Below are 24,843 nucleotides of genomic sequence, written 5' to 3'. Positions count from 1 at the left end.
CATATTAAATAGATATATCAAAATGATGTAACAGTTATCATTATTTTTTTAAATAAAATCATATAATTTTTTTTTACATAATATGATTTCTTTAATTATTTTGATATAAAAATATAAAATAAGATTATAGAAAAATTGAACTTTGTGAAGCATTTTACATCTTATTCTGGTATATTTTAAAATATCAATTATTTCGTTAATTCTTTATTTTTCGATAATACTTTAATAATTTTATATATAGAAATTCAATTGTGTAAGAAAAATAATAATATAAAATAATTAATATTTTATGTTAAAATATAAGATGCTTTGCTAAGTTTAACTTTTCTTTAATCTTATTTTGTATTTTTGCGTCAGAATAACTAGAGAAATCGTATCATGTAAGAAAAATTATATGATTTTATTTAAAGAAATAATGGTAACTTTTGCATCATTTCGACACATCTATTCAATATGAATTTTTTTTAAATTAAATTATGTTCTGCTTGAAACAACACACAATCTCAGAAAAATTTTCTAGTCTTGACATTTTATTTAGTTTTCCAAACATTTAGATTATTGATTAAAAATAGAATACTGTATATATATTTAAAAAATATCTGATTTACTAATATTATATATTTTTTCTTAAGATATGTGTATGTGTATAAGAATGTGCGTGCGTGCGTGCGTGCGTGCGTGCGTGCGTGCGTGCGTGTGTGTGTGTGTGTGTGTGTGTGTGTGTGTGTGTGTGTGTGTGTAAGAAAAATATGCAGAAAAATATGCTTTTAAAAAAAATTGTGCACTTACACGTTGCAAATTACATAACTTTTTTGAAACAATTATCGTCTTCTTTATAATTTATTTATCTTTTTATTCTGTGCATAAAAATATTAATACGAGTATCATCTTATTATTCTGTGCATAAAAATATTAATACGAGTATTACGTAAATACTTTAATTATTTTATATTTTATATCAAAATATATTACAATAAATTCAAAGTATGAAAATATCAAAGTATAAAATCTCTCAAACTATTAATTTGTTGATTAACTCTTACATATAGAATGACTAGACAAATCATATTATATGAAAAAATTATAATTCTATACTCCATTTTGAAAAAACATCGGCGATTATTCGTTGTCTTCATTGATTAATATAAATATTAGTATTTTCTTGTTTTATTAAGAATGTAATAAAAATCGCAATTTTATTGCAAGTATACAACGTATACATACATTCGTATACATTATGTCTTAATTTAGACATTAGGCCTGTTCTTCTTGGCTGAATTGGTTATACGAGTTCACTAGTTTAGCTTTCTTTCTCACAAGAAAGATAAACTAGTGAACTAGTATAATAATTAGAAGAAGAAAGATAAACTCCGAACTAGTACAGCCAGTTCAGCTAAAAAGAACAAACCTATTGAATGGCATTGTAGTAGTATACACGTAGTCTATAGATACTACGGATGCGTTTCTGAACGCAATATATATATATATATATATATATATATATATATATATATATATATACTACTGTGATCAAATATAAACGAGATTTTTGTTATAGAGTGAAAAATCTTTATTTATTCTTCAAAATCAAATTCGTCGCCTTCAAAATAATCCCCTCCCGATGCAATACACTTATGCCAATGTTTTTTTCAATCCTCGAAACACTCTGAAAACTCTTCTTCCGGAATGGCCTTCAATACTTTCTTTGTTTCGGCTTGTATCTCCTCAATCGATTCAAAACGGTGTCCCCGGAGCGATCTTTTGAATTTACTGAATAGCCAGAAGTCACACGATGCTAAATCAGGCGAATACGGTGGTTGTGGAACGATATGGGTCGAGTTTTTGGCGAAATGGTCACGAAGAACTAGTGCAGTGTGAAATGGCGCATTATCGTGATGCAAAAACCATGAGTTGTCTGCCCATAAATCTGGCCTCTTGGTGTGGACTGATCCAAATGAAATGTTTACAGTATCGGCAAGTTCTCTAATTGTCAATCGACGATTTTGGAGCACCAAATCCTTGATTTGCTTCACATGTTGTTCATCAGTTGATGTTTTTGATGTGGTTCGTTTTCTACGCTTTCTCGACCATCTTTCAACATTTTATACCAGTCAAATACTCTTGGTCTTGATAAAGCCTGATCATTAAAAGCCTTCTGCAACATTCTAAACGTTTCAGTAGCAGAAATTTCATTCCGCAAACAAAATAAAATACAATTTCTTTGCCCAACAGAATCACACATCGTAAAAATCGAAAAAAATACTTTTGGATATTCATAAAAACGAGCGTTCAACGAGCTATTAAACAAATGAAGAGAATGACATTAAATTTCACACAGATGTCAAAGACAATACTACCAACTTAATCAAAAAAATATTTGTCAGAATCGATGAACCCGAGCAGTTTAAATTTAAAAATCTCATTTATATTTGACACAGTAGTATATATATATATATATATATATATATATATATATGAGATTTTTATTTTGAATATGATAATACAGAGCGGAATTATAGATGTTGGTAATTTATACGATAAATTATCAACATTTTAGTTCCCTCTAGATGAGGGCGATTTCTTACGGAAGTTCAACCATTGCTTTAGCATCCCCTCCATTTCTTGTCATTCGACGTCAGTGTACTAAATAATGATGTTAAATAAATGTAACATTTGTCACGAAATATTATCGTCACAAATATATCGTTATTTAATCCTTATTTTTAAGTCATTTTTAATGAATAAATAATGAAATAACATTATTAATTATCTTTCTTAATTAACTGTAATATAATTGTGATATAATTAAATAAGAAAAATATTTCCCATTTTAGTACAGTTATTAACAAATTCATTAACAAATAAATAAAATATATACAACAATTTATAAATATTTTCATAAGAATAATGATTCTTATTAAACATAATGTAGATTCATGGCTCTATATATGTAATTAAATTATCTACAAGAATTACATATGCAATCGAGATTTTAAAATTGAGACTTGAGAAATTTATACAATATAGCAACATTCATTAATCATATCTATCATATTTTAAGCCGAAATCCTGTAATCACTTATTTGGTCATTTTAATAGCAAGTTTCATCCCAATACCGAGGTTAAGCGACATCGAGCAGGATCTCCAAATGAATGGGTGACCGATTTTAGAAACATGCGATGATATGAGATAAAAAATGTTTCATCACTCTCATTTTTTTTCATTTTTTTCATTTTTTTCACTTATTTTTCTGTAAATGATGTCACATATATTGTTTTCAGTACTAGCAATCAATATCGAAACGCAACCGTAATTTTGTCATCATAAATATGCATAATTTGATCTGTACATATATAATCATAAACAATTTTATCTATTTATGTATAATTAAATCCATACATAATTAGATCTACAAAATTATATATAATTAGATATAAACTTTTTTTCTCGGGAAATCTCGGAGTGTTACTCAACTATGCGAAAATATTGAATAAAGCAACCGCCAAGTATCTTCTGACACAAGTCGAAGTTAAAACGTTCACGCAGGAGTGGTAGGAGAATCAGTTGATAACGCGATACTCGGCCAACTTTCAAAACGCGTAATAGTCGTATTCGTTAATAAAGCGTTTAACGGCGATAAAAACTAAATCCATTTAATTTCAAAAATTATGGTATTATAAATTTCTTCTGGTTATATGCCGATGGCGTGCAAATTCCAAGCAAACCGCTGCAAACTAAATTTTTCTAAAGAGCCGCTCTACACCCTTGTAGAAAAGTACTACTGTGCACTACTAGTGCGCAATAGTGTCGTTACTTAGCACTTTTAGTGCGGCATAGATTACATTTACAGGTCCCCTTTAATCGGATTTAATAACATCCGTAATTATAATTATGTTACGTCCGAGGTTCGAGAGAAGAGATAATATTTTTGATCAGGAGAGGGAACTCGGATGGACGCACGGAACTGTTTTGTTCTCCCAGATCGACGTCGTGGGATCGATCCGCGAGTCGAACGCGCCCTAAGAGCACAGGGAACGGGTCAACGTCGGTGACGCTATAACCCTTACCTGCGCTAGCGCGATCGGTGGTCCGTTTTAAGTCAGAGAACCGAATCTCTTTAACCAGGGATGAACCTCGTGCGATCTTCAGGGGCCCGAGAATGGTTCGAGGTCAAGATATTTTCTTTTAAAATAAATAAATTGGAACGCAATTCGGGTTAACTACGAGTTAATAATAAAAAGAAGAAAACAGATATTTTAACTCTATAGTCCTATAAAATAGTGATCGAAGACGAACGTTAGAGTGTACATTTGAATATTTTCGTTACATGGAAAACTTTTGTTTACAAAAACTTCATTTACAAAAGACTTCAACTTATATAGAAAATCCGGTACAAAATTTTCATTTACAAAAAAACTTATATAGTCGAAAATCCGGTCTCTAGATTCCTAATTGCTCTAATTGGAGCAAAAAGCTGGTTATGACGACCATATCAACGGGATCGGATTAAAGATGTGGAGAGGATTAGGGTGAGCGCTGCGGAAAACTTTTACGGAAACGAGATAGGGAAGAGGGTCATGAGAAGTGTACATTGAGATAGTATCGTGAAGTTGATGTTTCAAGATTTGTTCCCAAAATTGGTTGTCGGGCTTAAATTTTCTTTTTATGTAAAAAACTCCCGGTGATGGATGAGTGGGAGAACGAGGAAATTGGCGGACGAGCTGGTAGAACTTCTCCACGTCGAAGTTCTTTGGAATGCATTGATTCTTAAATTCTATCGGAGCGGTGGCGTAATCTTGTAAAGAAATATTCGCGAGTCTTAGTTCTATCTTGATTAATCGTTCCGCGAGTTCCGCGGCGTGTTCAGTTTCGCGACGCACTTGTTTTGTTTCTCCCGACGATGTCGCAATGCCCGCTTTGTTTATTCGGGATGGCCGTTACTTTCGTTTAGTTCACTATGATAAGTGTAAAAGTTAAATTAGAGAGAGGGTGAATGAATTTGGGAGAGGTAAAAGAATTGAGGAATCGTGATAGGGCAGCTCCACCGAGTTAACCGGCGGTTTGCCAATTGGGAATGTTGAGGAGTCAGGGGAGGCAGCGTCACCGAGTCAGTCGGCGACTTGCCAATTTGAAATGTTGAGGAATCAGGAGAGGCAGCTTCACCGAGTCAGACGGCGGCTTGCCAATTTGAAATGTGGGGAGTGATTTAAGGAAACAATTAAGTTAAGATTTAAGTTTGTGAGTCAAACAGCCAATCAACCGCGGGAAAGAATGATAAAGACGGACTTACTTTTGTTGTAGCGGGCCGCAAATGGTTGACGAGAGCTGAGATGGTTTGGCTGGATCGTGAATTACACGGAAAATAAAGTTTCGCGCACAGATTCTAACTGGAATATTTCTGCAAATAGCTTCGAATGATGCCGTCCGCTGATCCCGTCCGTGAAGGTGTGGAGCGAAGAGAAAAGAGCGATCCGCTCCAAGTTGTAGTATAAAGGGTTCCGGAAGGGTGGGAATATTTAAGGGTGTGATGAATTTCCGCGTTGGCTGTCGAATGATAGTTTAGAAAAATTGCGAGTATAGAGGAAGGAGGGGAGCGGTGTTCTGTGAATTATGGTTGTTTTTATGTTTCCGGATTTTCTAGCGAATGACGGAATTAGTGAAAATTTCATCCGCCATTCCACACTCTCAATTATTCATTGGTATGCCCGCCAACAGCCGTTAATCGCTTCTTCTTGATTGGTGTTTCCTTAGTTTCCCCACCAGTTTGGGGAGTGTCGCCCTCGAATGATCCGACGCGTTTCTCATTCGTCAAGAATTTGATTTTGTTAATATTTCGAATTTTATTAGTATGTTATGAATCTTTCGGCGCCGACAAAGCTGTCTTTCACGAAGAATTATTTTTTGATAGCGAGACGTGTCTCGAGAGGAATTTTTGTATATTTGTTTAGGATCTTTCTAGATCGTTCGAGGCACTTCGTTTCCCGATTAGCAGTCGTTATCTTTTTCCGAAAGAGAAGAATTCGTGAAATCCCCCGGACGTAACAATAAAACTGGCCAATCATAACTATTCCTCTAAAGAACGGAATGACTGTGAAGTTTCATAACAGTAGATAAACAAGGGGGATCCTAAGCCCCCCGGGGCGAAAGGGGGGGTGAGGGGGTCGTAGGATCCCCAGAGGATTCGTATCCGGGGGATTGTCGGTAAGGAAGATTTCTTTCCCCAGGGGGTTCGTATCTGGGAAGAGAAGGTGGATCCCTCTGGCGGTCGTCGGGGTAAGTTTATCCTCCTCGGTCGGTACGGATAGATTTCTTTTCCCACGGCGGTCACGGGGTTTTCCCGGGTCGGTTTCCCCCCGGGCGGTCGGGCGTCTTTCGCGGGGTCTAGCACTTCCTCCCGTTTTGCGAAATGTCGCGGTTTGGCGCGTTTTCGACGCCGCTTAGCGTTTTCCACGGGTCTAGCGTTTCCTGCGTTTTGTTACGCCATAGCGCTATAGCGCTTCCTGCGTCTGGGCGTTTTCCGCGGGGGTCTAGTGCGTCCCGTTTTGCGGGATGTTGCGGTTTGGCGCGTTTTTTTTTACGTCGCCTTAGGCACGTCCCGTTTTTACGTGGCCTTAGGCGCATTGTTTTTACGTCGTCATAGGCGCATTGTTTTTACGTCGCCACTTCCTGCATGCTGGGCGTTTTCCGCGGGGGTCTAGCGCGTCCTGTTTTGCGGGATATTGCGGTTTGGCGCATTTTTTACATCGCCTTAGGCGCGTTCTGTGTCTAGGCGTTGTCTATGAGGATATAACGCATGTAGCTCGTCCTGTTTTTAGAATGTTGCGGTTTGGTGCGTCGTCGAAGTAATTCGCGTCTGGGCATTTTTCCGTGAGGTCTAGGCGCGTTCTGTTTTGCGGTTTGGCATGTTCTTTTTTTACGCCGCTTTAGAGTATTTAACGAGGAGTATCGACGATATATTGTTAGTTTGCGAGATGGAGAGTCTAATGTTCCGGAGAGTCAATTGAAGGATCCGGAGATAATATCGCTCTTAGACGAACCGCTCGAGTTTTCGAGAGAGATGGAACGCGAGATGGTGGAACGGGAGAAACGCGCGATGACGATGGAACGTGAGAAACGATCTACGATCGAGCGGGAAGAGGAGGACGAGATATTGGCGGAGGCCGAGAGCGACGCGGTCGACTCGCTCGAGTTGATGCGCGCGATGTGGATGTCTATGCATTCCACGGCGTGTAATTTGCGGCTGATGATAGCGTTTTTATCTAAACTTTTGTCTAAATCTGACGCTTCGTCGAGAAACGGAGCGTATACGCGAGGCCGAGCGTATGAGGAACGCTATACATATCGTCACCGACGTGTAGAGTCGGAAAGACCGTGGAACTCGTACTGTTCTGGGGAGAGCATGGTTCGCTTGGTCGAGAGTTCCGCGACGCCGGACGAGCGCGCGTCGCTTATGGAGATCGAGATAACGAGAGAGGCTTCTTCGAGTTGGATACGAGATTACTGGGAGTATCTGGCGCGTTTGAAAACGACGAAGGGGGATCTCGATGACGAGTACGAGAAGTACTTGCGCGTCTGAATACGGCGAGGAGGAATGACGAGAGTTGTGGCAGTGGTTTAGATGCGTTGTTCGCGTCCTTATCTGGAGACAAAAAGGAGACTGACCGATTCGTTCAGTACGTGACGAAGTTGAAGGATGGACGACAGCTCGAGGCGAGATCTCCGGGCGAGAAAGGGACCGATTGCGAGTTGGTTCGAATGTACGTGTACAACGTCAAGGATATAGTCAAGAAGAAGAGACCGCAACTGGTGGAAATACGTGAAATTGAGAGTTCAGTTTTTGAACTCCACGTCGGATCGGAAGAAGGAATTGATGCGACAGTTGATAGATCGAGTCGCCGATAATCTAGGGAGTGCCCGGAGTGCGCGAGGAAGCGAGAAGCGTCGAGTGCGACAGCGAGTAAGGATGTATCGCTACGAATGACGCTCGCGCGAATTATCGCCAGAGGGATCGATTATGGTAGAGAGTGCGAATTTGCGCGAATATATGTCTGTGTAAAAGAGTATATACTAATATGTATACTAATTACTGATATGAATATATGTATAAGAATATGTACATGAATATATATATGAATATATGTGTAAGAATATATATACAAATATGATGAATTCGTAAATATATAATATGTCGAATAATAAAACAATGAATATATGTACGAGATGTGCTGAAATAAAAAAAAAGAATGCGAATCGCCAATACGCATCGTTATTGCGACGATTAACTAATCGCGAGAGACGAAATTTCCTTTCCTCGTTCGTTTGCATATCGTAGAGACGAGAGGCGAATCGGCGATGCGTCGGAAGTCTTCAATTTGCAATACCGAGGGTGACGTTATCGGGAACGTATGAGAGAGACGAGAGATGAGAGTCGCGCGAGGAGGAAATCGTCGTAGGAGTATTAATAACGAGAGAATATTTTATTAGGAATGTAAAAAGAGAGATAAAAAGTGATGAGAAAAAAAAGGATATCTAGATGATTGTGCGATGCGTCATTTTTCGCGCTCGCTACGCGTGACTACAGGAAGTCTGACCGCAACGGCGATAGGAGATAGGCGTCTATCGTTTATTTCATCGTTCTTTATTTGTTTCTATTCTATCGTTATTCTGTCGTTGTTATGCTTTTACTTTTTTGTTCTCTATTATGTACTTTTTAATGATATTGCGTATGAGATCTTTAGCGAGATCGTCATTCGTTGGCGTGTAATCGCGCGACGAGAGATCTTATATTTGGACTCGTTCGACGAGAATAATCTCGCTATCGCGCAATAACAATTAAGAGAATAACAATTAAGCAGTTGAAATTTCCGATTCGCGACTCAGATCAATTCGTCATGTCCCGCCCCCTCGCGATCGACGACGACATCGATCGAGCGGCTCGCGCGTATTTCGGTCGGCGACGCGCAGTGTCGATTCGACTTCCGTCTCGCGCGATGACGCTCGCGCGCGGGATCGCCGTGGTCGCGTGCGCGATAGCCGTTATCGCGGCGATTCGCGACTCCGCCGCTGATAGCGATGAGGAGGCGATTCGATTTTTGCAAACCTATGGATACCTGGACGGCGATAACGTGCAAACGATATCCGATAACGACGTTGGCCCTGAGACACGCGATCGCGCTTTTCCAGGAGTATTACCGTATACTTAGTAATGACGCTCTTAACGAACATTGGAACAGATGCGTAAACCGCGATGTGGTGTCAAAGATATATCGAGTTTTGACTTGGACAAATTTCCAAGGAAATGGGCGAAAACGCATCTCGCTTGGAACTTTCACTTGGCTAATGAGAGCGTTCTACGAGTCACCGAGGTCGCATTCGAGATGTGGGCGAATTCGGTCGCTGACATTCGAGCGCGATACGCGATAAATCCCGATATCGTGCTATCGTTTCGGAAGGATTTTCACACGTTCATAGATCCTCGATATCGAGGTAGTCGAATATGTCCATCGTTGCTGGACGAATCAGGAAACGTGCTAGCTCACGCTTTTTTATCATCGTTCGAAGTGTCGGAGGTGCACGTGGATAACGCGGAAAAGTGGTATATCGAGCTGACCGTTAATCCTGACGATACAATTCATCTGCTGCATACGTTGACGCACGAGATCGGCCACGCGTTAGGATTATATCACAGTCCTCAGAAAGATGCGATAATGTACGCCTTCGTCCCCTCTAAGACTTTTTCCGTGCGATTGAACGAGGCGGATTTTCTCGCCATTCAGAATTTATATGGTTTAAGGAATAAGAGCGAAATCTTGAGACCAGTGACGACGACCGTAGCGACGATCACGATCGCGACGCGCGACAGACGATTCCGCGGATCTGTGCGCGCTACGCGCGGTGTTGGTATTAGAAAATAGAATGTACGTGGCGTATCGGCGTCACTTATGGTCGGTCGACTTAAACGGAAAACTTCTTACGGCAGGTCGTTGTTACTGACGGACTATCTGCGTTTCCTTCCCGATAATTTTACGCGTTTACGCCCGCGGCAGGCGCGTATCGACGACCCTCGGGCCAATTCGTATTGTTCGTAGACGATACGATTTACATGGCAGAATATCAGAGTTTCGAACTGGTACTGGATTGGCCGAGGAAACTGAAGGATATGAATCTTCTTTCTAACGCGAAAATTAACTGTAGTTAATACTAATGGGACGAACGTTCGCGATTTACAACGAGATTGTGATCGAGATCGACGACTGCTCGATGATAGCCGTCAGACATAACTCGTTGCACGCGATATTTCCGGGGATTCCACCCGCCGTAACGTTCGATACATCGATGGTAATCTGTATTTTCTCGTTAAACGACAATTCTTTAAGTACAACGAGTTTACCAGAAGTGTAACTATGGCCGGTAAATTTGACCCGGAGATTTTTGGTATCGTGTGTCCAAGGGACGGACTGTTAGAAATTGCGCGCTCTTTTGAAAAGACTTGCTCAGATGAGGAACGTATTTTCGAACGAGGACGATTTAGAAGAGGAGAGGGAGGAGGAAGAGGCACAGAAGTTTTCGTATAGTGTATAGAGCGAAGGATACGAAAATAGTATCGCGCGATCTCTCCGATCGTAAAGATGTACGATATCGAGCACTCGCAGGGTTCCGAGACGCATCGAGTCGACGAGAGCGACGACGCGAGGAGGAGGAAGAGGACGCTCGATGACAGGCCGATCGCGTCGAGTCATAACAACGCCGGTTGTACGAATAATCCAGTTAGAATTCTAAAACGAAAATATCCTAAGACAGAATACAAGTTTCTTAACGTATGTATCACTCTTGAACGTTCCTCTCGCGAATTATTATTATCCTGGGAGATAGTCATGGCAAGGAGATCTCACCTGATACGTGAAGGCAGCTTCTCGAGCAACGACACGTTCTTTCAAAGTATCTGCAGAGTACCAACGGAGAACCGTCCTTTCCTCGTCGCATATCGGAAATATGACCGTGCGTTTCGGAAGAATCAACAATCTGACGATATTACGTCTGGAAACGCCCGCGGCTCGCTTGGCCATGTCGAAGGAAACGGTAAATAATATGTTCGAGCTCGAGCATTGCGTCAACCGACTCGTTATCTCGTTGATCAAGATATTAGGAAAAAGCAACGCGAAATTGGCGCGTTTCAAGGATCTCACGTCCACCGTTAAGGATACGGAGAATATCTCGAGAGTCATACGCGATAGCGATGCCTTCGATCGTAACGACATTATCGATTGCGAACTCGTTGCTCTGTTCTTTGGGATGTAAGATTGAGATGAAATAAAGTGAGATATATATTGTAAAACTGGTTTTTTATTTGTACTTTCCCAAGAATATATATAAGTGCAGCGAGCAATATAAAAATCTGATTATAATATAAGCAATAAATCTGATATATAATAGTTTAAAAACAATCTAATATATAATACAATAGTTAAAAAAACAATCTGATATATGATATAAATCGTTAATTGCGACATTACAGTTCGGTGATACATTCCTGTCGTTTCGACCACCAGTCGTACCAGTTTGCACACGTTCTCCATGGCGCAATTCTTAGCGTGATGTTCAGAGTGGAATGCACGAACATCGTTCAGGGTGTTTAGGCGCCCTATATCCTCGAAATCCGCGTCGATAATCTCGACAATCACGTCGTGGTCCGCAATGACGTCGCAGCCGAGAATCTCCTCCAACCACTTCTTCTTTTCTAAGCCTTTGACGTACACTCGTCTAGGCGCGTCTCGCGGTTGGTCGCACACGCCGTTTCGAATCACGGGCTTCGAGAGTCTGTAGGCGACATCACCGTCGCTCCATTGTAGACCGTGATGATTGGAAGTTATCCAACACGCTTTAGATTTTTCCGCCTTTATAAGAAGATTTCAGGATATCGCTTCTCGAAACATTCGATGAGTCAGGTCTTTTCCATTTCTCAATATCGCCACCTCTTTAACCATAAATTTCTCCCGAACGATAAAACCTTGCAGATCGACGAAGATCGGTACATTCGACATTATCGCGAGACGGGGAAATTCGATATCTTCGCGCTCCGCTCTTCTTCCTTATACGCTCGTAATCGATATCGCGTAGGGAAAACCGCGGATTCTTGTTTTTTTATATTTTTTATTATTGTTTTTTTACGTACGACGTTTGTCAGCGGGTTATACTCTATAACTCTATCATGAATGATGAGACAATAAGCCGTTGTGTTAGCCGGAACGGGTCTCTTCTCTTTGCATTCGAATTCTACGCGAACGTCGATGGTGGCACTCTTGATCGATTCATTTTGGTGGGAGCAATCGATGACCATGAGTGGACTATATTGTAGAAATCTAGTGATAGTCATGAAACGCTTCGCAGGTCTCGCACCCGTAATATGCTTTTCGAAATTTCAGATACATACAGCACTGCGAACTTGTTACGTTCGAAATCTAGATTCATATCGTAGAGATAGAACTCGGAATTCAAATAGTTTTACATTAGTCAGCTTGCAATCATCGAATTTAGAAACATTTTCCGACGGTACATTTTTCCTTCCAGTCTGTAGCGCGAAGATCACGTATCGCGATTTCTCCAATTGTGTCGCCGCTTTTACCGCCCACGAATGTTTGGTCGTACTTTGCAACAGCGGAAATTCGTATAGATCACACGAACGGAATCCCATACTCAGATATTGTCTGCTGTTCACAGAAGCGACATTTTGTTGACGTTATTCAGTATCACATGCGGCATTCGCCACTGTATTCTCAACAATGTGATCTTTGGTCTCTGATCCGGATGCGCCACGACGCAATTGTTATCGTTGCGAGTGCGTATCAGAATGAGTTCGTGCCGCGCGTTTATCACTATGCGCTTGTAATCCTCGCAGAAACCGAGGAGTACGTTGAAAGGCACGCAAAAGTTAAAATCGTCCAACGCTATAGGCGGTATTTCCCATCCGGTGTTCTGTAAAGCTCTCTCTCTCGTAGCTTAACGATGCGTAGTTTTTCATCAAGGTCGTTATCCCAACGTTTCTGCTCTTATCGATCTCCACGCCATTGAGCTCGTATCGAATCTCATCGAACATAAACGGGACGCAGTTGTTGACTAGCTTCGCTCTCGTAACTTCCTTCGCCGTGCCTTCCTTCGCGCTCTCTCTCGTCGCGAACTTTCGCTCGATGTACAGAAACCTTTCGCACGGTAACGTGTACAGATCCTGCTGTTGTATAGGTATTCGTATCTCGTCGCTGTATCCGAACGTGGTGTTAACGTACGAATTGTACCAGGTGTATGCATAAGTTTTTTCCGGTTTAACTAAGAGATGTCGCCAGCGAAAAGTACGCAGCGTATTAATTTGACACATACATCATTTTGTTCGTCTGACATTTAAAACTACAAACACACACAAGTTGAGTCCGCCAAAAACTAGCGTCTTTGTTTTATCGTTCAGTGATCATGTCGAGTTTTGTGCCTGAAAAAGAACATTTGCGGCTCGCATTGCTTTTTTTATTTAATCAAAAGAAAAAGGCTGTTGAAAGTCATCGTTTGCTGGTAGAAACATATGGTGAACACGCTCCATCGATTAGAACATGTGAGACATGGTTTCGACAATTTAAAAGTGGTGATTTCAATGTGAAAGACAGTGAGCGCTCTGGTAGACCACAAAAATGCGAAGACGAGCAATTGCAGGAGTTATTGGATGATGACCCAACTCAAACTCAACGGCAATTAGCAGAAGCATTACATGTATCACAAGAAACAATCAGCAGACGTTTACGAGCAATGGGAAAGATCAATAAACTCGGTAAATGGGTCCCACACGATTTGAATGAATGTCAAATGGAAAATCGCAAAGTCACTTGTGAAATGTTGCTTCAATGCCACGAAAGGAAATCATTTTTGTATCGAATTGTGACGGGTGACGAAAAATGGATTTATTTTGAAAACCCGAAGCGGAAAAAATCGTGGCTTTCACCTGGCGAAGCCGATCCATCAACACCAAGGCCAAATCGCTTCGGCAAGAAGACCATGCTCTGTGTCTGGTGGGACCAGAGCGGTATTATGTATTATGAACTCTTGAAGCCCGGCGAAACCGTTAATATACAACGCTATCGCCAACAAATGATTAATTTGAACCACGCATTAATCGAAAGACGACCGGAATGCCAGAAGACATGGCAAAGTGATTTTGTTACACGACAATGCGCCGTCTCACACAGCAAAACCAGTGAAAGACACCTTGAAATCGTTTGAATGGGACATCCTTCCGCACCCGCCGTATCCCCAGATCTGGCGCCATCTGACTATCACCTCTTCGCATCAATGGGGCACGCGCTCGCAGAGCAGCACTTCAGCAATTTCGAGGAAGTTGGAAAATGGCTCGACGAATGGTTTGCCGCAAAAGACAAGCAGTTTTTCTGGCATATTCATAAATTACCTGAAAGATGGGCGAAATGTGTAGAAGCCGATGGTCAATATTTTGAATAAAAAAAAAATTAATTTCCCTTGAAAATTATCTTTTTTTACTAAAAAACCGGAAAAAACTTATGCATACACCTGGTAAGTATGGGTTTCTATTCTCATGATACGATCGTCAAAGATCGGGGCACCTCCGATACTTAAAATGTCGCTCGCCATGTCGATTCTTCACGACGAAACCTAAAAATCTTAAGAACGCAACGTTCGCGATGTTCAACTCGTTCGCTCTTCCCTCGCGCACCTTCCTCGTCGCGTCGTTTCGCAGTAGGATCGCGGATGTAGCGTTTGCGTCTCCTCTTCCTCTTGCGTACTACTCGTTCAGAACGAGCATCTTTCGCGCATCTCTCTTTACTGTTTTCGTCGCACGTGAAGTCGCGCTGTCATCTCCTCTCCGCGAAAGTCGATCGGTCGCCCGTCCTGATCCACGACTCGAAGCATGATATCGGTGACGTTTCGCGCGATGATCGGAAAATAAATGATCAATGTCGGGGCGTTCGACAGTTTATATCTCAGAGGAACATTCGGGGAAAACTCGTGTATCGTGTGAACCGGTTCGTCGTTGCTGTACGCACCCGCGGTGATATTGCACTCCACCCGGTGATATTCACACCCATGATATTCACGGGCCCATTTGTTCGGTCGTAGCACGCGTGACGAGAATCCCAGGAGCGAACCGATGTTGTTCGGTTTCGCGAAATCGATTCGATGCTCGCATCTGATCTCGCTTCTCATGGTGTTCTCGTTGGCGCGAATGATCAGAGGCCGCGTGTCCCTCTCACCCTCGTCGCTCTCGTCATCGCTCGTTCTCTTGTTTTCGTCAATTCTTCGCTTTTTAGAGATAGCGGCATTCAGATATCTGTCTATCTCAACTCGTACGAACCCTTGGGAATCACGATCGTTTTGTCGTCGTAATAGAACTTATTATTCGTGGAATCGACGTTCGTTATAGTGTTGTATGTCTCGAAATTCGTGAGACCTAACTCGTAATCCTCGTCGCTCAGATCTAAGGCGGGAAAATAGTACGCCGTGAGGACACTACTCTTACCGGTGAACGAAAGGTTCAGCGACATTCACGACCGATCCTCGAGAGAAATCGCAGGCACAACTGACCGCAGATTGCTTTCACAGCAGCCCATACGGCGGTCGCGGCGGCTCTCTCGCCGAAAGTGGAATACTCCGGCCGTTATATGTTCGCGCGCCTTCTCGGCGAGAGCTCGATCGGCGAGTTCCTTATTTCGCGAGTAGGCGATGTCGTGCTCGCGGTACGTCGCGTCCCAGGGGTTTACACTTCGATCGCCGCGTGCCAATCGCTTCGCGAGATGGGTGCCGGGCCCGCAAAATTGATACTGCGAATATGTAGTTCAAAGGGAAGTATTTATCGTTGTATATCGTTGTATTGATCCCGCGGCGCTAAGCATTCATTACAATTCTTGATAAGAGACGCAGGATCGTCTATGCGATCGTTGTCACGGACGATTATAATGCTCCAAACACACACGACAACGTTGCACCTCGGGATCCGCTCTCAGATGATCGGGTAGTCTGTTCCACAATAGCTCCACGTATCTGTCGAAATCGTGCACGAGAACGATCCTCGGGATAAGTCGCAACTGTTCAGCGGATAGATTGAGAATATCGCATTTGTCCGTCAATAGGGGAAACATATCGATCACTGTGCGCGATCGCCGTCAAGTATAAGTGGAGCGATTATCGACCGCGTCTCCTCGAAGCGAACGCGAGTAAATGCGATTCGTTCGCCGACTATAGGAGTGTCTAATCTCGACCGTAAGGCTTGACGAATCTCGGGCGATGCGGTCGCGATGAGGTCGCGCAGACACGGCCCTCTACTATCGAATACGATACGTTGCATCATTTGCGGCCCCTTCAATTGCAGTAAAACGAACGTGTTGATAAGCATTTTTCGAAAGTCCGCACGGTGCGTGCTTCGAGAATGTGTACGTCTACTCGAAATCTCTGCAACAACCGAAGTATCAATACCTGGCGGAGTTGCTCGAGTCGATGGACGAGATCGTCTATCGCGCGTTCTCGAACAATAGCGACGTCGTGCCGCCGAGCGAGGCGCTTTCCGATTCGATATTCGTGTTCGACAACGTGGCCTGTGACAAGTAGAACGCGATCAAGAAATATTTCGCCATGAGTCGACACTCGAACATCGATTGTTTCTATCTTTGTCAGACATACGCTAAAATTTCGAAACACCTGATACGCGATAACGCGAATCTCTTGATTCTATTTAAGCAGAATGGCATTAATCTAAAGCACGTTTACAACGAGCACGTGAACACAGATATGTCGTACGAGGATTTTTACGCCTGTGTCGCGTGTGTTGAAAACGCAAATACGGTTTCGTAGTCATCGATAAAGACAGCGCGTTAAGGAACGGCAGATACAGACGAGGATTTAACGATTTCGCTGTGGTGTAGAGCGATTAGTTGTGCGACGAGGATGAACGTCGACGCTGCTGCGAGTATGGACGTCGACGCTGCGGCTGGTACAGACGTCGCTCAGCGGGAAAAAACGGCGCAAGAGATCACGAAGACTCAGAACTCTATACTAAAAAATACAGAGAGTTAAAAACCGGTGAAATAGAAGAGGAGATCACGCTGGAGAGGCGACTCAAATCAATCGTTCAGCCGTTGAAACGAATCGCCGAGAACATCACGCGAGATGAGTCGACCGAAGAAATCGACCCGATCGCATTCATCGGCGCTAAGAGGAAACGCGAGACCGATGACGACGACGACGACGAGCCGCCGTCGAGACCGACGAAGAGACGTCTCTCGACGAGATCGCCTTCGATCGCGACGACAAGTCCCGCGACTAGAAACGAATCGGAGGAATCGACCTCGCGCAATGGGGACCGTTAGGTCACAAATATATGGGTGCGCTTCTAAGCGGGACAGATAGAGCGAGATCGATCACGTTTACGGGGTGTACTTCGACTTGAGCGGCTCGATGCTTGGCGACAGGCGATTCGACGTGGCCGCCGACAGCGTGATCGACGCACGATATCCGGATATCCCGGGCTTATACGAATTGATCTTCAAGAGACTTCCCGACGACGCCGTACACGGAGAACAACAAGCAAACGTACAAGAGTATACTGTTGACAATGAACGCCCATCAGCGTGGCCACAACGCGCTTATGCCCATTCTAGGAAACAAAAGTTTCAAGTACAAGCATATCATCGCGCCGCTATTGCTCGATAGAGACAAAATTGACGCTGGTACTGGTAAAGCGAGAAAAAGAGGGATCGACTCTGTTCCATCCGCTATGCGGGTGAGAGACAAAGGAATCGAGTACGTTCATTGGGATCCCAACGAGCTAGTCGATCGTCTTCGATTGCTCGATGCCTCTCGACGAGCTGGCAACGATGCTCACGACAACGAGATTCTATCAATACTCGAGGAGCTTCGTGAGATCGACGCGATCGAGTAAAACGCGGCGCGCGCTCGCGGCGATCGGTATTCCCGTTATGTTGGTGAACAAGTTCGGAAGACCGTTGGAGTCGTTTGGCGGAGGCGACAGGGCACGCTCGCGACCGTCGATCGATTCCCTGCGTCGCTATGTGCGTAACAACGCGCTTTGTCTAAGTGATGATTACTACGACGCGAGAGACAGAACCATACGGCATTTAGCTGTACCTAGAATCGATACCGATGCCGCGAGGAAGAACTACGTAGACAGCGCGTTTCGAGACGCGGAAACGAGGATCTCCGAGATGAGCGAACTCTCGGCGAGCACTCGAGCGTTGCTGTCGGAGATGAACGAGAGCACAACCAGGTCGATCGACGAATTGGAGGAATCTATGGCGCGCGTAGCCAGATTATTTCTAAAATACGATACGCAGATCGCTGATATTACAGATTATCGCGCGCGGATTCGTCATCCACGAGGGCTTGATATCCGTGAACAAATTCGCGAAGTCTCTGGAGAGGCAGCGCGACGTCAACAATCGTTCGACGATCGCATCCCTGTAGGCGTACGTGCGTCGCAGCGCGCTCTGCCTGAATCCGGATGATTACGACGTTAACAGACGCAAGATACGCCATTTGAATACGCCGATCGATAATGCCGACGACCTAGGGTTACGTCGACGACGCGCTTCGCGTAAGAAGCGAGGAGTCAAAAACTCTAATGAACGAGCTACGAAAACAGCTGGAAGATATGAACAAGCGATTTCGGAATATTCTCCTACAATATTACGACGTAAGAACCGAAGTGGACGTTCTGCGACACTTCGAGAAGAAGAGAGAGGTCTCGCTCGTCGATCACGACAAACGAATAGAGGAGACGAGAGACGCGATGGAACGAGAGCTCGAGAAGCGGGACGAATCGCGAGAGAAAGATCTGAGCGAGATCCGAAAGGTCGTCGAAACGCTCGGTGACGTTCAGGAGAAACGAACGCGGAATCTAAAAGAATCACTGCGACAGATCGAGGAGAGGAGGGAGGCCTCGCTTGTCGATTTCGATAAATGAATAAGGAAAACGGAACGAGCGCTCGATAAACGGTACAACGAATTAGAAACCTGTCCATATTTCAACGTGCGCTAGGATGAACGGAGGAAAAACAGAACAAACTGCGAGCTAGAGACTCGAGTGAGATCCGAAGGACGCTCAAGAGAAATGAACGCGGATCCTAGAGGAATCACTGCGAAATCTAGAGAAATCCCTCGAAACGAGCTCGACGCGTCGTCGACGAATCGCGAGAGAATATCGACGGACGTGGAAAATCTCGCGCGTAGCGTGACAGATCTGACGAGGATCGCGAGAGAATTGACGGACAAAGCGGTAACGAAAGAAACGCTGGCCTCATTGAATGTGGATAAAATGGTGACTAGAGAAACGATAGACGAATTACTAGTCGCACTAAAAACGGATATTCCAAATACCATGAAAGATGCGATTAATGTTTGGAACGAGGAACGAATGCGCGAAGCGACGAGCACGAATAAAACTAGCGCGAATCGCGCCTCCTTCTCGTAAATCAGATGAGCGTCGAGAAGAGAAGACTCGTCGAGAAGCTTCACGCGCCCGCGCGAAGAAACTTCCCGTATCGTCGCGTTGTAATGCACGGTTACGACGACCTGTGGCAGGCCGATGTCGCCGAGATGCGTCCGTACGCGTGACAAAACAAAGGCTACAATTATGTGATGACGGTCATCGACGTGTTGAGCAAGTACGCGTGGACGGTGCCGCTGAAGAGCAAGAGCGGAGGCGAAGTAGCCGCGGCGTTATCCAAGATATTTCGCGACGACGCTCGACATCCGCGAAATCTACAAACGGACAAGGGCAAGGAGTTCTACAACGCATCCGTAAAAGCAGTTACTGATAAGTACGATATACGTCACTATTCAACGTACTCGGTGATAAAAGCGGCGGTTGTGGAGCGATTCAATCGCACGCTCAAGAACAACATGTGGCTCTTCGAACAACATGTGACGCTCAACGAATCGTACAAATGGCTCGACGCTCTACCGCGTTTAATCTCGGAGTATAACAACCATGCGCATCGAACGATCGGAATGCGATCGGTGGACGTAACTCCCGCCATTGCCAAGAGACTTCTCTCCACGGTATACAGTCACTTGAAGATCGCAGCCCCCGCGAGGTTCAAGGTAAACGATCCAGTATGCGTCAGCAAGTTCAAAACAATTTTCGAGAAAGGATATACGCCTAACTAGACGATCGAGATTTTTCGAATCGCCAAGGTGCAACGCACGAATCCCATGACGTATCTGCTGAAAGACTATCACGAAGAATCAATAGCTGGAGGATTTTACGAACACGAGTTACAGTGAGTTTCCAATTCCGATATCTATCTTGTAGAGAAAGTGCTACGTAGAAAGGACGATAGAGTTTTCGTCAAATGGTTAGGAAATGGTTAGGAATGGACACAACTCTTGGATTCATAAAACGGCTATATTGTAATGAATAAAGAGTATAAAATAAAACGATTACTTATTCTACGTTGGTAAAAGTTTTATGCTACATTAATATCTAATAACGGTATCTTATAATGAACCCATGGTAATATATCGATAGAATCGGATATTAAGTATCGCTTGTCGTCGTGAGGACTCAAAACTAGCTTTAATTCGGACACAGTGTAAACTTCATGCAACATCGAGCGTATGCACGCCTGACGTCTCGATTGCTGCGACGATTCGTTCAAGCAATGCGCGAAATCCTCGAACGTTATCGTTTTCGCGACGGTACTCCTCTTGACGCCCTTTATTCTCTTCGTATCGTTCTTTCCCAGAACTCTCAAAGCGTACATCTTCGCCCTGAGTCCTGTGAACTCTGTCATGATCGTTCCGTTGTTCTCGTCCTTCATCAAACCGAGAACCTTCTTGTTCGCGCGCGGTATATCGTACGCGTTGTCATCGGGGTAATCGCTGGTGTCGAATCTCCCGATATCCCGCTTCATATTCTCGTAAACGTTCCGGCATTCCAGAAAATATATTAAGCTATCGGTATCCGTGTACATGATTTTGCATTTAGAGCGATAAAGCGGCATCATATAATCATAATGAAAATCATATAAACGCATCTTGAATATCTCTAGAATGCACATACCGACGTAGATTGGTTTGTTAAACTGAACTTCGAGTTTGTGCAACTCAATAGCCATGAGATTCTCGTCGAAGACGCTCCTACTGTGAAAGTTCGGTTTCGCAATCAGCGCTTCCGCGCCGTATCTTCCGTCCTAACACGTCACGAGCCTCACGTCTACGTAATCGCGCACGTTCTCCATTGTCTTGCCGAAAACCGTTGTTCATCAGTTTATACAGATTCCTCTCGAACTCGTTGCTCGCGCGAGTTCTCCGTTCCGTATTAAGCTCGATGTACGCGCGCAGCCAAGGACATTGCGCGAACCGCAACGCGCGATAGACCTTCGTCACGCGTAAACCGTGTCGCACGCACTGCTGAAGATTGCAATAGTGCGTCACGTAACGCGACTTGTCGTAGAGCGTGGCGAGTAGCTTCTCGAGAGTAGCTTCTCGTTTCGATTTCTCGGCGGCCTCTCGCGCGCCGGGCAGAACGGAAGATCCGCGTGGTCGTCGTGAAGATATCGCGGATACTCGAGATCGACCTTTAGAATATAACCGATATCTGAGTTAGGTAACACGGACATAACATCGAGACTTCAACGTCCTCGACCCACCGAAATTCCGTATACGATAAGGGTTCGCACATGGCCCAGCCGTAAAGATTATTCACGTCGTAGTACATGAGATACGACGACGGTCGACACGAATCGTACGACGATTCGTATTGATCCCAAATAAGAAGGGAGGGTGTGCGTCACGGCGGGGCCCGACCACGAACCAGTCGTGAAAACTCGTAATTATTTTGCGAAAAAATACCACCTCAGCCAGGAATCGAACCTGGATCTCCTGCTTACCGGGCAGGCATCTTATCCTTTCGACTACCGAGGCATGTGATGATATTTATCGCAAATAACGTGTTTAGAATAACACGTCAACAATACAATGACACACATATATATATATATATATATATATTACAACATACATATATACATGTATTCTTTCAAATCCCCACGACCGATACTCCAGAGCGATGTTGGTCTCTCACTCGATGGATGCAGGTCGGACTGCAGCGGCGACACCCTCCAACGCCATTGGCAAATATACAAATAATCCTCCTGGAGCACGACAGGAGAGATTGCATCAAGCATGGCTCGAGCCCCCGGTTCGTTAGCTCGCGCGTACCTGTTCGAGCATTGATTCAGACCGCGTATACCGCGCTCTACAAACAGCACCATATCGATATCGGTAAGCAGATCGAATCGAACGTTCGGGTATTTCAACATAGCGTGTATTTCGATAATGCGCTGGATCTAAACCGTAACTTTCCATACAGGTATCCCGAAAATTTTCAAAAACGTTCGCCAAGAGAAGCACATCCGTTTTCAAATATAAATCGCTGTACTCACCGAGAGTCCTCACGCGAAAACACTCCCAACCTTTCGCGCGTGCTCGTAATCGCTAGCGCTCATAGTTTCGCCAGTTAAAGAACTGTGAAAGGCTTCGATCGGCGGTAACTCGGTCTCTAATAGTTTATCAATGCTATCGACGTACTCGTACGGAAATATGCTCTTGCGCGTGAGCAACTCGAAATCCTCCGCAACGAGATCGGAGAATTCGAATCGCGCGATCCTCAATTTTTCCCGATCTAGATACGAAGCTACTTTTTCTAAACTGGTATTTAGAAACTTAAACGAATCTACGAAACGTAGCTTAATGCAATTTTTCCATTTTCCATACGCCGAATCGTTGACGATTTTCGAAAACGCGATGTAATTCTCCTTAATCAACGGTAACAGATCGACTTTACCCTTGAAAGTGTTCGCTATATTCTTGATAATGAAATGCGCGTCGTAACCGGATAGATTATGAAAAAAAACGGGAATAACAAACGCGTTCTGATAGTTCAAATTGCAGTTCGCGTGCGCGGATCCTCTGTACCGTCCGGTAAGATGGCAATGATCGCGCACGCGAATATCATACGGCTCAAAGATCCTTCCGCACACGTGACAATTTGTCGCCTTTTGAAAAACACTCGGCTCGTCCGACGTGAGCTCCAATCGGTACGCTCGCACACAGAACCTTCCTCACGCGAGAGCGCGCAGCTCCTCGACGAACCACGAGATGCAATCATCGCCTCGATGAAATCTATACGCGGATACAATTCCGTTATACGTGCTACGCAAATAATATCCCACGTTGAACGCCTTGTGATGTTGATAGGCAAATCTATCGTTGAGATTCCCAGCGAACCGTCGCTCTCCCTTTTCTAAAACGCACGTCAGATCAGCGTACAAATCGTAGTCTCTCCTTTCTGTCGTGATTGCGAAAGAAGAGCCACTTGTCGTCCTCGCTCGGAACGGCGCAATCGTTCGCTCTTCCGCATTCGACGCTATGCGTGATCAATTTCTCGTTCGAGTAAAAATAATGCACATCTGAAAAAACAATTTATAATTAATACAAAATTTATCTCGCGACGAGCATAGTCTCTCTTACGCTTACCGATCGCATATGTATTTTTTTTTCCTTATGCTTGTTTATTTGTGACGTCAACAGTCGAGACAGGTGCTTTATCCATACGAATTGACCGACATTATCGCCGCGCTGTTCGTTCGACAGATAGAGCAAATTTACGTGCGTAAACTTCTTGTTTCCCATGAGCGACAAGGGAACGATCATGATATCGTTCCTCTCCCTTTTCTTTCGAATGGCAAATACGTTGATAGACAAATCGTTAAGACGTTCGAACCTAGTGATGTTTCGTAGCATCATAGGAAAGTCGATACCATTGAAATTCAGTACCAATAAATAGTGAGGATACGAAATAGACGAAGGTCTATCCGGGTGTAGATCAATGGGATATAGAGCGGCCATCACCGCCCACGCGAAGCACGCGTTGTCGTTTGAACGTACATTAATCACGGCTCTCTTACATCTTATTTTCAGAGGAAGTGACATCCAGCGTGCATAGGATTACACTTGTTCACATTGATCATCAAATTTAATATCCGAAGTAACGCCAACCGCTGTCGCGTTCCTGAAATTCCTCCAGCGACGCCAGAACAACATTCATAACGTCTCCGTCGTACCATTCTCGTAGATCGGACATGCTTGATGCAATCTCTCCTGTCGTGCTCCAGGAGGATTATTTGTACATTTGCCAATGGCGTTGGAGGGTGTCGCCGCTGCAGTCCGACCTGCATCCATCGAGTGAGAGACCAACATCGCTCTGGAGTATCGGTCGTGGGGATTCGAGAGAATATACATATATATATGTATATTGTAATATATGTATATGTGTGTATGTCATTGTATTGTTGACGTGTTGTTCTAAACACTTTATTGCGATAAATATCATCACATGCCTCGGTCGTCGAAAGAATAAGATACCTGCTCGGTAAGCAGGAGATCCAGATTCGATTCCTAGCTGAGGTGGTATTTTTTCGCAAAATAATTACGAGTTTTCACGACTGGTTCGTGGTCGGGCCCCGCCGTGACGCACACCCTCCCTTCTTATTTTTACCGAATAGCTGACAATTCCTCGTGCGAATGCTCTTAACAACACTCTTATTATTCGCGAACTCCTCGTGAAACACGGTGTTGACCTTCAAACACGCGTGCACATCGAGATCGACTCGCACTCGCTCGAGCACCGTATCCCTCGCGTCCTCGAGAAACTGTGGTTTGACGTACTCGATGTTTACCACCGCACCCATTTGTACGCGATTCGCGAAGGCCGTCTCGATATCTACCCATTCGAATCCCTTCGAACCGTCGTACCT

The 24,843-nt window shown here is 44.0% G+C and overlaps 2 protein-coding genes across 4 annotated transcripts in view; both read right to left on the bottom strand.

Annotated features, from left to right (window-relative positions):
- Nucleotides 1-24,843, bottom strand: part of LOC105429942 (uncharacterized) — a 540,048-nt gene that overhangs the window by 489,982 nt on the left and 25,223 nt on the right. The window lies entirely within an intron of this gene.
- The window catches only part of LOC148937306 (uncharacterized), a 109,500-nt gene continuing 96,726 nt past the window's right edge, over nt 12,070-24,843 (bottom strand). The window contains exons 2-3 of one of the 2 annotated variants that reach the window (XM_089073733.1): nt 23,564-24,258; nt 12,070-23,496 (exon numbers count right to left, since the gene is read on the bottom strand). In XM_089073733.1, coding sequence (XP_088929859.1) covers nt 20,491-21,141 — 651 coding nt within the window. In that variant the 5' untranslated portion in view covers nt 21,142-23,496; nt 23,564-24,258 and the 3' untranslated portion in view covers nt 12,070-20,490. Of the gene's footprint in view, nt 24,259-24,843 lie in introns of both variants that reach the window. The other variant, XM_089073732.1, reaches the window with a different exon arrangement.

The sequence above is a fragment of the Pogonomyrmex barbatus genome, unplaced genomic scaffold (assembly GCF_055798465.1).
Source record: "Pogonomyrmex barbatus isolate J1 unplaced genomic scaffold, ASM5579846v1 scaffold15, whole genome shotgun sequence".
In the NCBI taxonomy this organism is placed as follows: domain Eukaryota; kingdom Metazoa; phylum Arthropoda; class Insecta; order Hymenoptera; family Formicidae; genus Pogonomyrmex; species Pogonomyrmex barbatus.
Note: the sequence above shows the minus strand (reverse complement) of the source record. Positions and strands in the feature narration are given on the sequence as shown.